Source organism: Ovis canadensis, chromosome 14 (assembly GCF_042477335.2).
Source record: "Ovis canadensis isolate MfBH-ARS-UI-01 breed Bighorn chromosome 14, ARS-UI_OviCan_v2, whole genome shotgun sequence".
NCBI classification, from domain to species: domain Eukaryota; kingdom Metazoa; phylum Chordata; class Mammalia; order Artiodactyla; family Bovidae; genus Ovis; species Ovis canadensis.
The window spans coordinates 71,714,170-71,730,119 of NC_091258.1; the positions used below are offsets into that span (position 1 = coordinate 71,714,170).

Below are 15,950 nucleotides of genomic sequence, written 5' to 3' on the forward strand. Positions count from 1 at the left end.
TGAAGTTCGCTTCCGGGTTGGGTGGAGCCATGCTGTCCGTAGAGGGAGAGGAAGCAAGTGGGAGTTGGTGACTGGGCTATTTATGGTTGGGGTGACGTTGGAGTCAGTTCTGAAAGATTCTGGCGTTTAGTCCAGTCGAGATCAAGGATTGAAAATCCGTAATCGGGGTTTTGTGTCTCTTGGCCGTGCTTGATTGAGGACTGCGGCAGGGAGTGATATTTGTCAATAAAAGTGGTGTCTGGTTTGGATTCGGGGTTTAGTAGGCGTTTAATGACAGGATCGGGGGACTCCTGGTTAGCGAACCTGGGTGTCTAGTGCAGGTTTGGGGATAATCCAGTGTTTGCGGGAGCGGGGGTGGTGTCCAGTTGTGTCAGTCGTTGAGAGGTTTGTGAAAGCTGAAGCTGTTCGGTGGGTGGGTGTTTCAAACGTTACTTTCTCCTTCAGTTCCTCAAGTCCAAGGGCTTCTTTTGTAAAATCGCCTTTGGCTTTTTGTATCTTTTCGTCTCGGACCGGTAGAAATGAGAGCGTTGTCGGAGACCGAGGGCTAAGCACATCTAAAGTGGTAAGGTTTCTACTAAAAACGAGGATTTTGCCTTTTCTGCTCGTTTACTATGTGTGTACATGCACACACTTGTAAATATTTCCTTTCAGAGTTCTAACAAGAGTACAGTAGCATCTCTGTTATCCCAATTCTGTTCTCCAATGATCACGTTTTTTAAAGTTTTCCTAAGTTTACTCTTTAGTCTTCATTTTTCTATGCTTGATTTTCACAGTTCCAGTAAACTGCCAAAATATTGATATAATTAGCCTCATTATTTAATTTCCTATCATAAATATTCATAATGAATGTATCATACAATTTTTTTTGTGTGTGAAAATTCTTTTTAAAAAATTCCTAACAAAATACCAACAGACAAACTTAAGCCATTAATGACTGGCATCACTCAATATGTACATTCATTTAGTTGGAATTTAAATGCTTAAATAGTCAGCACTTTTGAGAACAGGTTATGATTCTGGATTTACACAAGAGTGTGGTTCCCTGTCCCTCATCTCCATCTTGATTTTTAACTTTTTTGCCATTGTGAATGGTGTCTTTTTACTTTGGATCTTTTTACTGACTTTTAATTTTCTATTGCATAGAAGAGCAATTATATTGAAAAGATTTGTTTTTTTTTTTTTTTTTGCTCACCCTGCTCATTATTACAGGCTTCCCCATCCCCCGTGATTTTATTATGAAAATTTTCAAACATATATCAAGGATTACAGAATTAAACATTTGAATTCCTGTGCACCTGTCACCTAGATTTTATCATCATGATTTTTTTGTGTTTCCTTTATTGTATATGTATCCATATATCACTCTTCTATTCATCATCAACCCACCCTTTTACTTTTTGGGGGGTATATTTCACTGTAAGTTGCAGACATTTATGCATTTCCCTCTAAATATTTTAGTAAGCAAATAATTAGAGCTCTGCTCATAGTTTTTTCCTAATAGCTTGTTTTATTCAAACATCATACAGTTTATCTGCTTCAAGTCTACAATTTAGTGATTTTTATTGTAATCACATTTCTTGAACTTGTTTTTATACTTTTACTAAATGAGTTATTGTTGTTTTGTTGCCAAGTCATGTTCGACTCTCTTGCTGCTCCATGGACTGTATCCCACCAGGCTCCTCTGTCCATGGGATTCTCCAGGCAGGAATACTGGAGTGGGTTGCCATTTCTTTCTGCAGGGGATCTTCCCAACCCAGGGATCAAACCCTTGTTTCCTGTGTCTCCTGCTTGGTAGGTGAATTCTTTACTATTGAGCCACCTGGGAAGCCCACTAAATGTGGATATATCCACAAATAATAATCTTGATCTGTACACTTTAATTTTTTCCCCTTGGTTTTCCTTCATTTGTTTCTTTCACACTGTGGAGTAGTTCAGCAGGTCCACGAGCACACATGGTTTCCAGGGCAAAGCTGTCCAGGTCGTCATGTCTGTATGTTCTCTTTCCAGAAACTGGCCTGTGATGCTTCCCCTGCTGTGGGAGCTTCATGTTGTGCTGGTTCTCTTTTCCCATCTCCCGTTTCACAGTCACCCCACTTCCACCTCACAGAAGGAAGAAATACTATCCACACATTTACAGTCTTCTATTTTATTGCTCCAGCATGTAATAGCCTGTGAGTCCCCAAATAAAGGGACAAGTGACCTTGAAATTAGGTCGGTGATGATATCAATGACAAACATCTGGGCCCTGAGGAAATGAACACTCAAAAGTGAATTTACTCTTCACCCCACAGGTCCTGGCTCCCTGATACATCAAGATACAAGATATATCAAGTGACATGAGGAGGTTTCCCTTCCTGGACATCATCACTTGCAGGGACATCATTGCCTTGGCACTAAGATTTCTAACCCGAAATTGAGGAAAGTCCAAAAAGAGACTCAAGACACATCCTAGTCTTTGGCCAGTTCTCAATATATCAGAAGAAAATGATCAAGGACCAGGTAACTTTTTGGCTTGTCTTATTCCTTCCATCATTCTGTAATTGGTTTCTTGGGGGGGGGGGGGACTGTAAAATGCAATGGAATTCAATAGAAAATAACAAATTGGAAAAGTAGGATTTGTGCAGAAATAAATTTAGATTTAAATTCAGCATCAAGTGAAAGTAGCACCAGAAATATATTGTTAGCAGGATCTACACTGAAGGACTAACGTGGAAAAACGTGTGTGATTGGAGTATCCTATGGATTATATTTGCTGTCAACTTATGTTTAACATTTCTTTTTTTCCTTTATAATTTTATTTATTTTTGGCTGTGCTGGGTCTTCATTGATGTGCAGGCTTTTCTGTAGTTGTGGCGAACAAGGGCTGCTGTCTAATTGCAGTGCGAGAACTTTCTTTGCCGTGGCTTCTGTTGTTGCAGAGCACAGGCTCTCAGGTACAGGATCAGTGGTTGTGCTTAGTTGCTCTGAGGCATGGGGGATCTTCTTAGACCAAGGATCAAACCCATGTCCCGTGCATTGGGAGGTGGATTCTTTACCGCTGAGCCAGCAGGGAAGCCCAGGAGTTCACAGCTACAAGTAGATGATCCTGCCGCATTGAAGACCCGGTGCAACCTAATAAATAATAATAATAATAAAACCCTGCAGTGATTATGAAGTACATCTAGCAAAAAAGTAAGAGTCCTCTTCACAGGCTTCTTTCCTAATCCCCTGAGTATGTCTGTGCAGATGCTTGTGCATGGATCTCGCTCAGCTCTTAGGCCTTTGGATAGTGCCCTTCTTTGACTGTATTTACAGTTTCATAAACTGAGTTGGGGAATGTGAGATCTCTCTCAATCCTCTCTATTTATTGTTCTGGTTTATATTGTTCTGGTCCATCATTATATGTTTGTGCTGCATTTTGAGTAATTTCTTCAGATCTTACCATTCATTTTATTATCTCTTCAATGTATTTGATATGCTGTGAATCTGACTGGTAATGTAAATATAAATAATGTACATAGGTACGTAAGTATTTGTGTGTTTTTTGAAGGATGCTGTTTATTTTCTTAGTTTGCATAATGTGCTTTCCTAGTCTCTCACTGTTTGGACATGTTTTAGAAAGATGTCTTTATTCTTCCTAACATACCTATCTTGTAATTATAGTGTGTGGTGTTTCTTCACAGTTGATTCTGATAATGGTTACAAAGATTCATGGGAATGTAGGAATGTGTTCCATTCATCCTGGTGTCACTAGAATATACTTAGTGCCTGGTACATATGTACTTGCTTCAAAAAAAGTTACATATGTAGCAAATGGTTCAACTCTATATTGCAAATGTTTCTAGTTTAGCAAAAGGATTTAATGAGGACTTATTATAGAAACTTCTGATTTGTTGAATGATGGTTGACTGAACAGTTACAGAATATTTTGGGAGACAGGTTTGAACATGGTTAGATTTTGCTTCTATGACAATGTAGTTTAAAAAAAAAAATAAAAACACCTCTGTATATAGATGTAGCCTAAATGATAAAAGGGAAGAGAGCAGAACAACCTCCTTCACATGCCTTCCATTATGGTAACCAGAGAAACACTCTAGCAGGACTGTGTTGTTACAGGGATCTCTGACACTGGAGGATGTGGCCGTGGACTTCACGTGGGAGGAGTGGCAGCTCCTGGCCCCTACTCAGAAGGCCTTGTACCGGGACGTGATGCTGGAGAACTATAGCAACCTGGTGTCTGTGGGTGAGGATGGCTCCTGCGGGTCCCTCGGAGAGTCCCCAGTCAGTGGCCTTTCCTATTTCGGCTTCGGCTTCTGAAAGCTCTGCAGTGTCCATGGTGCCCTGAAGTGGTACCTGAGTCTCAGTTTCTTCTCTGGTCCCAGACTAGAGAGTATGACATGCCCTTTCCTGAGAGATGAGCCTTCTCTTGGCTGAGCTGCACACTGTGTACTTCCTAAAATATAACTCCACGCTGGCAGACCACAACCCAAGTCAAGAGCCTGTCTGTCTCTCATTTCCCATGAACAGGGTATCAAGCCAGCAAGCCAGCTGCTCTCTCCAGATTGGAACGAGGAGAACTGTGGCCCATGGAAGACGAAGCCCACAGTCGAATCTGTCCAGGTGAGTGAGAGCACCAGCACTGGGTTGGCCGCAGGACTTACATTCTCATCATTCAGAGATGCAACAGCCATGAGCGTCTGATAACATGGAAGCTTGGCTTCCATGATACTCTCATAGAAGAGCTCTATATCTTTTAGGTGTGTCGAAGAATGTGTCTCTTCTTGGATTTCATCCTTGTTTATTTCATCTTGGTCTTGATTTTTTTTTTTTTCCTCTGAAGGTTCTGTTTACAATTCTCAAATCTTGCTCTCCTGCCCCCAGCACTGTGTCACTGATGGTTTCTTCTGCTTCCTTGCTATGAAATTACACCTTCCACGCCTCTCTAAATGTGAAGAGACGCGTTTAATTCTTTTTTAAAAATTTTGGCCACACAATTTTTCAGTCAGAACTTGTTTTAGGGAAATTTTTTAGTTCCCTGGCCAGGGATCAAACCTGGGGCCCCTGCACTGGAAGCATGGAGTCTTAACCACTGCACCACCAAGGAAGTCCCAAGATTTTTAGCACTGTCTTCTGGCAATTGTACCTTCTTGCCCCTTTGGATAATATTTATTTTCAGTCCTAACATTCAGATCATCTTTGATTGGCAGATAGAGTTTCAACATATAAACTGTGGAGGGAGGAAAGGTAAACCCTTAAGGCAGTCTCTGGAACCTTCTATTTCTTTCTTCATAGATCTGTGTTGGGAAAGCCTCAGTCTTCTGTGTTTCTCCTCTGTTCTCACACCACTGCTGCACTCACAGCACTTCTGACACCGGATCTGTGTTGGGTTTTCCCCATAATAAGCAGTTCTCTGTGACACCAGCTGTATGTTTGTGTGCTCAGCCGTGTCTGACTCTTTGCAACCCCATGTACTGTAGCCCAGCAGGCTCCTCTGTCCATGGGATTTCCCAGGCAAGGATACTGGAGTGGGTTACTGTTTCCCTGTCCAAGGGATCTTTCCCACCTAGCGATCTAACCTGCGTCTCTTGCATCTCCTGCATTTGTAGGTGGATTCTTTACCACTAGCGCCCCCTGGGAAGCCTGACACAAGCAGTTTAACTCAGTTCTGACTGTCTTCCTGGAGAAAGCATCAGATCCCACAGGTTAAGGGCTCCATCACACCAGACACCCCCCCTCAACTCCACTTCCAAACACAGGTCCAGGTTGTATCCTGTGCTTTTGACTCACTTGCTCTATACTGGGGCTTCCCAAGACTCCCTCCTCCCTCAGGTTCAATTCATTTGTTAGAGCAGCTCACAAAACTCAGAGAACCATTGCACATACTAGATCACCAGTTTGCTGTGAAAGGATCTAAGTCAGAAAGAGCCAGATGAAGAAGGTGCCCAGGGCAGGGTGTGGGGAAGGGGCTTAGGGACTTCCACAACGTGTCTGGGCATAATGCTCTCCCATCACCACCATGTGTTGCACCCAGAAGCCCTCTAAATCCTGTAATTTTGTTATTTTTATGGAGACTTCATCCCCCTAGGCATGATTGATCACTGACTTTGTCTCCAGCCCTTCTCTCCTCTCTGGAGAATGGAGGTGGAGGTGAGACTGAAAATTGGATCAGATCCAAGCATCTGATCAAACTTTGATCTTTCTGGTGATCAGCCCTACCCAGCATCCCCCACCCCAAAATATAGGGGAAATAGAGCTTACAAAATGACATAAATGAGAAAGCAATAGCCTGCTATATAGAAGGCATAGCTGGGATTTGAGTAAAGATGATGGAGAGCAAAGAATGAAGGTGTGAAGTTGGAAACATGCTAGGTCTTGAGGGAACTGTTGAAAGATTAGCCTGAAGCCCCTTGAAGGCCGGTTTTAGGAGGTAATTGTACAGGAACAAGTGGAATGTGTACAATAAATAAATAAAGTAGATGTTGGTCATATAACTTTAATTTCCAGGCTAACTGTTCTGGTCTTTGTTAGTAGAGTTGCCCCTGAATAACACAGGTTTGAATGGGTCCACTTATATGTGGAATTTTTTTCCATAAATACATAATGGAGTGCTATGCTATCTGAGGTTGCTTGAATCCTTGACTATGGAGGGGTGTCTATAAATTTTATCTTTATAAAGTTAAATTGGATCTTGACTTCGAGGAGGGTCTGTACCCCTAACCCCGTGTCGTTCAAGGGTCAGCTGTAATTGAGGTATAGTGGTGGCGTTGTGAGTTTGGTTTATATTATCCTTGGATATGTAGTCTTACTTTTTAATTGGGTGGCAGTAGTGTGAGCTGTTGTTAAGTACATCCAATAGTTCTGAGACAAATGGCAGGTAAACTGTCAAGAGTCCTGAGATCAGTCCAGTGATCCTTTAGGATTTCTTAAATGATGGAAACCAGGATGAATATGTAAGCTGTTGAAAGAAAATGCTGTTAGTGGCAAGAGGTAGGCTTAGGGATTGTTACAATGAAATGGGGACAATTTGGATATTACATGTGTACATGTACAAAGGGCAAAAGAAAAAGGTGCCAGTTCCCTAGTATGAAATTGTGATATAAGATACATATATATCTTGGTCTTTGACTCTGGTTTAGCACGCCTAAAATCCTTGTAGTTTCCTGAGTACAGGACTGCTTATTTCCTTTATCAGTATTGGTATAGTCAATGTTAAATGCTCCTCACTGGGCTTTCCCCCCCCCCCCCCACTGGGCTTTTTAAAACTCAAAGTTGTGAGACTTTCCTGTTGGTCCAGTGGCTGGGTCTCTGAGCTCCCGATGCAGGAGGCCTGGGTTTGATCCCTGGTCAGGGAACTAGATCCCACATGCTGCAACTTAAAAAAAAAAACAAAATACTATATGCTGCAACTAAGACACAGCGCAGCCAAATAAATAAATAAATATTTTCCAAAAAAACCCCAAAGTCTTAATGTTACAAAAACTATAAACTTTGACCCAGGCCTTCATCTACTTCCAATCTACACTTTTTTCCAAATATCTCATCCTATCCCCTATCCTTATATAATATTTATATACAGATGATTCCCACAGTGTTGTTTTCAGTGAGGACCTTTATCAGGATCTGTATGTTCAGTTGAATTCTTCATGTCTGCTTTGAATATCCAGAACCTACCTGAAGATTGATTTGCTTTGAAATGCACACTTGATTTAGCAATATTGTGAACCTCAGTGATAGTCCCCATCTCATTAAAAACCACTACTCATCTATCCAGTGGCCTAGGTCAGGTAATCAGGAATAACACTTGATTCCTTACATTTATCATAGCAACCATGAATGAATCTTGTTTTTTCTCTCTCTAGATTATATCCTAATTTTTTCCACCTGGTTCTCTATTGCTTCCTCAAACCACTATTCGCAATTTGCTCCTGCTTTCTTAATTGTTGCTTTAATGTTAGTTTTACCCTAACTGGAATTTATGCTCAGTGACAATAAGGACTTTGTTTCTATTTCCTCATCACTGGCATAATGCTTGATGCATAGCCATAATTTAATAAAGATTTATGGATGTATGAAAGTGTGCCACATCATTTGGAAACAAATAGCCCTCTGTCTTTGTTCATAATGAAAGTGAAAGTGTTAGTCACTCAGTTATGTCTCACTCTTTGTGACCCCATGGACTGCAGCCCTCCAGGCTCCTCCGTCCATGGAATTCTCCCGGCAAGAATACTGGAGTGGGTTGCCACTTCTTTGTCCAGGAGATCTTCCTGACCCAGGGATTGAACCTGGTCTCTTATGTTGCAGGCAGACTCTACTGTCTGAACCTCATAATAACTTGATTTTATTTTACTCTCTCAGCATACTTTATAAGTTCACAATTACAAAGCAGCCAAATCTGTATTTGCTCAATTTGAATGCTCTAACCTCATTTGTGCCCTATTTTACCCTTTATTTTACCCTTTATTTATATTACTGTGTTGTACTCTTGTCCCGGTAATAACAAACATATTTACTTGAAGTTTCTTTCTTTCTTTCCTTTTTTTTTTTTTTGAGTTAAGGTATAGTTGATTTACAGCTTTGTGTTAATTTCTGCTATACAAAGTGTTTCATTCTTTTTCATATTCTTTTCCATTATAATTTCTCACAGTATATTGAATATAATTCCCTGTGCTATACAGGAGGACATTGTTGTTTATCTATCCTGTTTATAATAGTTTACATCTGCTCATCCCAAAATCCCAATCCATCCCCTGCTTCCCTTTTGGCAACTACAAGTCTGTTCTCTAAGTCTGTAAGTCTTTCTGTTTCATAGACAAATTCATTTGTGTCATATTTTAGATTCCACATATAAGTGATATCATATCTTTCTCTTTCTGACTTACTTCACTTAGTTTGATAATTTCTAGGTCCATCCATGTTGCTACAAATAGCATTATTTCATTTTTTTTTTTTAATGTCTGGCTAGTATTACATTATATACCACATCTTCTTTATCCATTCGAATGCTGATGGACATTTAGGTTGTTCCATGTTTTGGCTATTGTGAATTCTGCTGCTATGAACATAGAGGTGCATGTATCTTTTCAAATTATAGGTTTTTCAGATATATGCTCAAGAGTGGGATTGCTGGATTGTATGGCATCTCTATTTTTAGTTTTTTAAAACCTCCATACTGTTTTCCAGAGTGGCTACACCAATTTAATTTACATTCCCACCAACAATGTAGGAGGGTTCTCTTTTCTACTTGGAGTTTCTTTAAACTGAGGTCATAGTGTTGTCTATAAAGAGCCCACCTACCCAAAATTTGTTAAACAGTTTCACTCTTTACCAAGTTCATGGGAAGGTTCATTCTTCTCTTCTTTCCTAGAAATGAGGAAAGATGACTGTCTTCTACAGGAGAACTTGCAAAATCAAAGCTGTCCAAAAAGAGCGGAACGATGTCACGAACATAATGCACTTGGAAATGTTTATCAGAGCAAAAGTCATTGTCCTTTATGCCAGAATCATGATATACTTTACTTACATGGGAAAACACTGAAATCAAACTTAAGTTCAATCAGCCAGAACAGAAACTATGAAGTAAAGAACCCCATTAAGGCTAATGTAGATGGGACATTCTTCCTCCATGCAAAGCATGAGGAATTTCACAGTGAAAGTAAGCTTCCTGAGTGTGGAATTCCTATGAGCACAAATTCACAGATCATTACATGTCTGGGAACTCAACAGATAAATAAACCTCATGTTTGCGCTGAATGTGGGAAAGCCTTCATCAAGAAGTCCCGCCTCATCGATCATCAGAGAGTTCACACAGGAGAAAAACCCCACGGATGCAGTGTATGTGGGAAAGCTTTCTCTAGAAAGTCTAGACTCACTGAACACCAGAAAACCCACATAGGAGAGAAACGGTATGCATGCACTGAGTGTGACAAAGTCTTCCCTAAGAAGTCACGGCTGCTTATCCATCAAAAAACTCATACAGGTGAGAAGCCCTACATATGTGATGATTGTGGAAAAGGCTTTGTCAAGAAGTCTCGGCTCATTAATCATCAGAGAGTTCATACAGGAGAGAAACCTCATGGGTGCAGCCTGTGTGACAAAGCATTCTCCAGGAAGTCCAGGCTCATGGAACACCAGAGAACTCACACGGGAGAAAAACCGTATGAATGCACGGAATGTGACAAAGCCTTCCGCTGGAAATCGCAGCTCAATGCACACCAGAAAACTCATACAGGGGAGAAATCATATATATGTAGCGATTGTGGAAAGGGCTTCATTCAGAAGGGCAATCTCATTGTACATCAGCGAACTCACACTGGAGAGAAACCCTATGTATGCACTGAATGTGGGAAAGGCTTCATCCAGAAGGGCAATCTCCTGATACATCAGCGAACTCACACTGGAGAGAAACCCTATGTATGCACTGAATGTGGGAAAGGCTTCAGCCAGAAAACCTGCCTCATCTCACATCAGAGATTTCACACTGGAAAGACTCCCTTTGTGTGTACCGAGTGTGGAAAATCCTGTTCACACAAATCGGGTCTCATTAACCACCAGAGAATTCACACAGGAGAGAAACCCTACACGTGTAATGACTGTGGGAAAGCATTCAGGGATAAGTCGTGCCTCAACAGACACAGGAGAATACACACAGGAGAGAGACCCTATGGCTGCAGCGACTGCGGGAAAGCTTTCTCCCACTTGTCATGCCTTGTGTATCACAAGGGGATGCTACATGCAAGAGAGAAACGTGGTGACTCAGTCAAGTTGGAAAATCCTTTCTCAAAGCATCTCAGCCCATCACGTCCAAGTGATATGGTACAGAGGAAGAACCCTGTTAGTGTGGTGACTGTGCAGATGCCTTCTGTGGCAACTCAGACTCCATCCCACAGCGATAAGCCCCTAGAAGACGAGAACATAACCCTTGTGGGACAGCTAGGGGGCAGATATGCACCCTCAGCAGATAATAGAATTTGCGCACAAGAGAAGCCTAGTGAATGCAGTGAATGTGGTAGCACCCTCAGTGGTCAATTACATCTTATTTTTGTCACAAAAGACACCCAGGAATAACCTCATTCAATCAAGCTGGAAAACCCTTGAATAAAACCTAGCTCTTTGTATGGCTGGCGAGTGTATACTGAGACAAATAGTATAAACACAGAGACTGGGAAAGCCTCTCATGGAAAGATAGACCCTAACAGGGCTTTCATAGGTCACATATGTCAGTGAGGTCATAGTTGGCAGAAATGTAATGACTGAGGAGAAGTCCTTCCCCAGAAATAAGACTTCAGTAGGTGTCAGAGTTCACACTAAGAGAAACTGTTGGACCCCTGAAGGCAGTAAATGGGTCAGTGGTATGTTCCTTTTCATTGGTTGGCAGAGGAAATCGTAGAAATAAAACTCTGAACACACCAACTATGGCACGTCTTCAGCAAAATATCAGAAAGTGCATGAAGCAAATAACAAATAAACCCTGTTAAAATGAATCTTTTAGAGATGTCTGTCACAATTTTAACATGATATATCAAATTGTATACATAGTGTACACTCTAGGACAGTACACCTGGAATCAAATTCCTAGTTTTGATGTCATTTCAGTTCAGTTCAGTCACTCAGTTGTGTCCGACTCTTTGTGACCACATGCACTGCAGCACGCCAGGCCTCCCTGTCCATCACCAACCCCCAGAGTTCACTCAAACTCATGTCCATTGAGTCGGTGATGCCATCCAGCCATCTCATCCTCTGTCATCCCCTTCTCCTGCCCCCAATCCCTCCCAGCATCAGAGTCTTTTCCAATGAGTCAACTCTTAGCATGAGGTGGCCAAAGTATTGGAGTCCTAAAGCATTAGCTTTAGCATCAGTCCTTCTAATGAACACCCAGGACTGATCTCCTTTAGAATGGACTGGTTGGATCTCCTTGCAGTCCAAGGGACTCTCAAGAGTCTTCTCCAACACCACAGTTCAAAAGCATCAATTCTTTTGTGCTCAGCTTTCTTCACAGTCCAACTCTCACATCCATACAAGACCATTGGAAAAACCATAGCCTTGACTAGATGGACCTTTGTTGGCAAAGTAATGTCTCTGCTTTTGAATATGCTATCTAGGTTGGTCATAACTTTCCTTCCAAGGAGTAAGTGTCTTTTAATTTCATGGCTGCAGTCACCATCTGCAGTGATTTTGGAGCCCCCACAAAATAAAGTCTGACACTGTTTCCACTGTTTCTCCATCTATTTCCCATGAAATGATGGGACCAGATGCCATGATCTTAGTTTTCTGAATGTTGACCTCAGTGACTCCTTAATTGAAAGAAAAGCGTCTCTCTTGCACTTCATCTCTGAAAGTTATAATGTGGTACATTCCCCTCTGTGGGCTTCCCTGATAGTTCAGATAGTAAAGAATCTGCCTGGACTGCAGGGGACCTGGGTGATCTCTGGGTTGGAGAGATCCCTTGGAAAAGGAAATGGCAACCTACTCCAGTATTTTTGCCTGGAGAATCCTATGGACAGACCATGGGGTCACAAAGAGTCAGACATGACTGAGCAGCTAACACTAACAAACACTCCCCTCTTTGAAAGGGACATGAGTCTTCTTTTCCCGCCCAGGATCATTATATGGTTAGCTCTTGCATTTCTTCAGTTCTAACTTTACTCAGTTTGTTGTTTCAGCCTACCAAAGTCCTTCAAAAGGAAATGAAATACATTTAATCTGACAATGTAACACAGCATGTTTGGATGTGCTTAACTTTATACATCTCACTTGGAGGAACAGGGCTCAAAATTCATGAATAATCTATCAGCCAAGCTCTGGCTCTAGAAGACAGTTCCCTTCCTGTACACACACCATCCAGAAAAAAAAAAAAAACTTTTAAACAACTATTTCCCTTGACTTGGTCCTGTCCTAGTACCTAGAGATGATGACAGTGATGAACTTAAGAGGAAATCCTTTCCACCTTTGAGCTGGCAATTTTTTTAAGGCTAGATTTCATGCCTATGGTAATTTTACCCACAGTCAAAGATAATCAAAGTATGTGTACACCTACATGAGTTGAAAAGGACATATAAGAAACGAAGTATTTCTGATAATTTTCTCTTCAAGGTGAAAGGTTGTTGCATGAAAGATGCCAGGATTCTTGGCCTCTGGAGGAGAGGAATTCTATCCCGGGCCAGTGACGAGGCTTGATCACTCAGAGCTTTGTGTGACAAAGTTTTATTAAAGTATAAAAGTGATAGACAAAGCTTCTGACATTGACATCAGAAGGGGGCAGAAAGAGTGCCCCCTTGCTAGTTTTTCGCAAGCTGTTTTATGTCTGTTAGAAAGGTATTAATCAGATAAGAGAGACACCTCAAGACTGAGGGAGTTTCACCAGGCCCCCACCAGTATACATTTTTGAGATAGGATGGAATGAGGTGTGTCATCCCCCAGCCATAAAACAATTGATATGAATACTGGTTTGTTGAGCTACTATCAGCCCAAGGTTTGAGAAAAGAAAAAGGTAGAACCATTTTGAAGAAAGGCAAATTCTAAAGCAAATAGGTAGTTTCATTAACATAGCTTAAGTAAAACATTTCCATAAGGAAAACGCATTGGTTAGCTCAAAGTCTGAGAAAAGTTCAGCTCAGGTGGAAACAGGTGTCTTTTTAAGTTAAAGGGATTTATTATGTATATGTCAAACTCTGGCTTCCCTGGTGGCTCAGATGGTAAAGAATCTGCCTGCAATTCTGGAGACCTGGGTTTGATCCTTGGGTTGAGATCTGGAGAAGGGAATGGCAGCCCACTCCAGTATTCCTGCCTGGAGAATCCCATGGATACAGGAGCCTAGCCGGCTGCAGTCCACAGCGTTGCAAAGAGTCAGACACTACTCAGTGACTAACACCATGTAAAACTGAATCACTTTGCTGTGCATCTGAAACTAACACAGCATTGTAAATCAGCTATACTTCAATTAAAAAATAAGGGGGGAAAAGGTTACACTGCCCATGATTCCATTGTTGGAAAGGCAGCTGCAATCTCCATTTGGAACTTCCCCAGACTCTGCCCTTCCAGTCTCTTCCCTTGGCTGATGTTAATGTGTATCCTTTAGCTGTTATGAACCCTCACTCTGAGTAGAACAACTTTCAGTAATCCTGAGCCCCTCTTGCAAATGAGTTTCTTGCTATGACCTTTGGTTACATGACTATCAGTCACTTCCTGAGAATTATTTATGGCATTGGCTATAGGGTAAAACATATTGAAGCCAACAGGTGAACCTGGGGGCTGTGCCACAACCTGTGTCCTCAAGATCTATTTCCTCAGGGTGAGTGAGTCTTCGAGCTTAGGGCTGGGGTGATGGGAGAAAAATGAGCTGGAGCAGGGCATAAAATAGGTAGTACCCCTGTAAATGACTGGCAAAGACTTCTTCGGGAGGTGACAAAGATGCACAGGACTGGGAAAAACAGTTCTTTGACATCATTGTTGTACACGGATATTCATAGTTCTATTTGCAGTATCCAAAAAAACGAACCAATTCAAAGGTCCACCCACTGGTGAATGATTATCCAATGAGTACCCAACAATGAATACTAAAGCAACAAAAAGGAACGAACTATTGATACTTTAGTAATGATGAATTTCAAAACAATTATACTATGTGAAAGAAGCCAGAACCTACAGTATTAGTTTTATGAAAAGAATAGAGACTAACTGTATAGTGACAGAAGGCAAGTTTTGTATTTCGGCCGTGTAATTAGCACACTTGAGAAGTGGCTCACAACGTCCACTGTTTCTGCTCACACTGTGATCGCTATACTAATCAGTTTCCCAAACCTCGGTTTTCCGCAAACACTTAACCTGACAATTCCACGCCTAGCCCCGCCCCGCACAAAGCACCTGCTCTGCGTACGGACACCGAACCTCTTCTAAGATGGCTGCTTCCACGGTGCTCCTGCCCAGTGGCTACAGAGCGCCTCCAGTTTTTGTTTTTTTCCAAGCACGTATGTAAGTTTTCATACAGTCTCTAGATCTTTTCGGGGTTAAACCACTGATCGAGATGTCCGGAAGTAATTTTAATTTCCCACGGAGGTGAGACGCCACAGCCATTAACAGCCGCTTAGAATGTATGCCTGCACCCTTCTGGTCTTGATGGGCTCCGACCTTAGAAAGAGGGCCCTGTCCATTCAAACGAATTTACCTTCACTTCATGATTGCTTTGTATGAGCTCAAACCTCTTAAAATCGCCCCATTTTCCTTGGGCCAGGAAATAGAATTTCCGTACGCCATCTATCCGACAGATAGGCAAAGATGGCGGCCCCCAGGGGGCCGAGGCGGCAGTGGTGGCGCGTATATATTAGCTCATAAGGAAATGCCGGAAACGCCCTACCGTTCACCATAGAAACGCGGTAGAAACGCCGCTGACCCTTGACGGTTGGTGTCTGTAGAGGGGGCTGGGCGAGGGCACCAGAAGTGAAAGAAGCTTAGGGAAGAAAGTTAGGCCCTGAAGAGGTGGCTGCAGGTTCAGGAGAGAACCAGGTGGGTTTGTGTGTCTGGCTGTAAAAAGGGCGGGGACGGGGGCGGTCTGTCGGCCTTTAGGTGGGTTGTGGCTCCTTCCAGCCCATGAAGGTAGCTCGAGGGCGGGTGGCGGTTTGATTTTGTTTTTGAGGGGAGCGTGTACTGAACGTCCGTGATCGGGGTGTCTTTGGGGTCAGTCATGGGCTCTGGTGGTCACCGATTAAAAGTCTGAACAGATCAACTACCGAGAGTCCTGAGGTCAGGGTTTAGCGTCTTGGCGGTTGACAACTAGTGTGGTGGGGATTGTCAGTGAATGCGGTGTCTTGTTCGGGTTTTCGAATAATTTGGAGCTCAAAGTCGAGGATGGAGAAGGAAATGGCAACCCACTCCAGTGTTCTTGCCTGGAGAATCCCAGGGACAGGAGCCTGGTGGGCTGCCGTCTCTGGGGTCGCACAGAGTCGGACACGACTGAAACGACTTGGCAGCAAAGTCGA

General features: G+C 42.3%; 1 protein-coding gene across 14 annotated transcripts in view; it reads left to right on the forward strand.

The window, feature by feature from the left end:
- The window catches only part of ZNF613 (zinc finger protein 613), a 46,144-nt gene that overhangs the window by 27,531 nt on the left and 2,663 nt on the right, over positions 1–15,950 (forward strand). For 5 of the 14 annotated variants that reach the window (XM_069551465.1, XM_069551463.1, XM_069551468.1 and 2 more), the window contains 4 exons: positions 2,292–2,499; positions 4,096–4,222; positions 4,507–4,599; positions 9,344–11,459. In XM_069551465.1, coding sequence (XP_069407566.1) covers positions 2,485–2,499; positions 4,096–4,222; positions 4,507–4,599; positions 9,344–11,043 — 1,935 coding nt within the window. In that variant the 5' untranslated portion in view covers positions 2,292–2,484 and the 3' untranslated portion in view covers positions 11,044–11,459. Of the gene's footprint in view, positions 1–20; positions 563–999; positions 1,792–2,291; positions 2,500–4,079; positions 4,223–4,506; positions 4,600–9,343; positions 11,460–15,950 lie in introns of those variants that run through there. The other 9 variants (XM_069551471.1, XM_069551470.1, XM_069551462.1 and 6 more) reach the window with 8 other exon arrangements.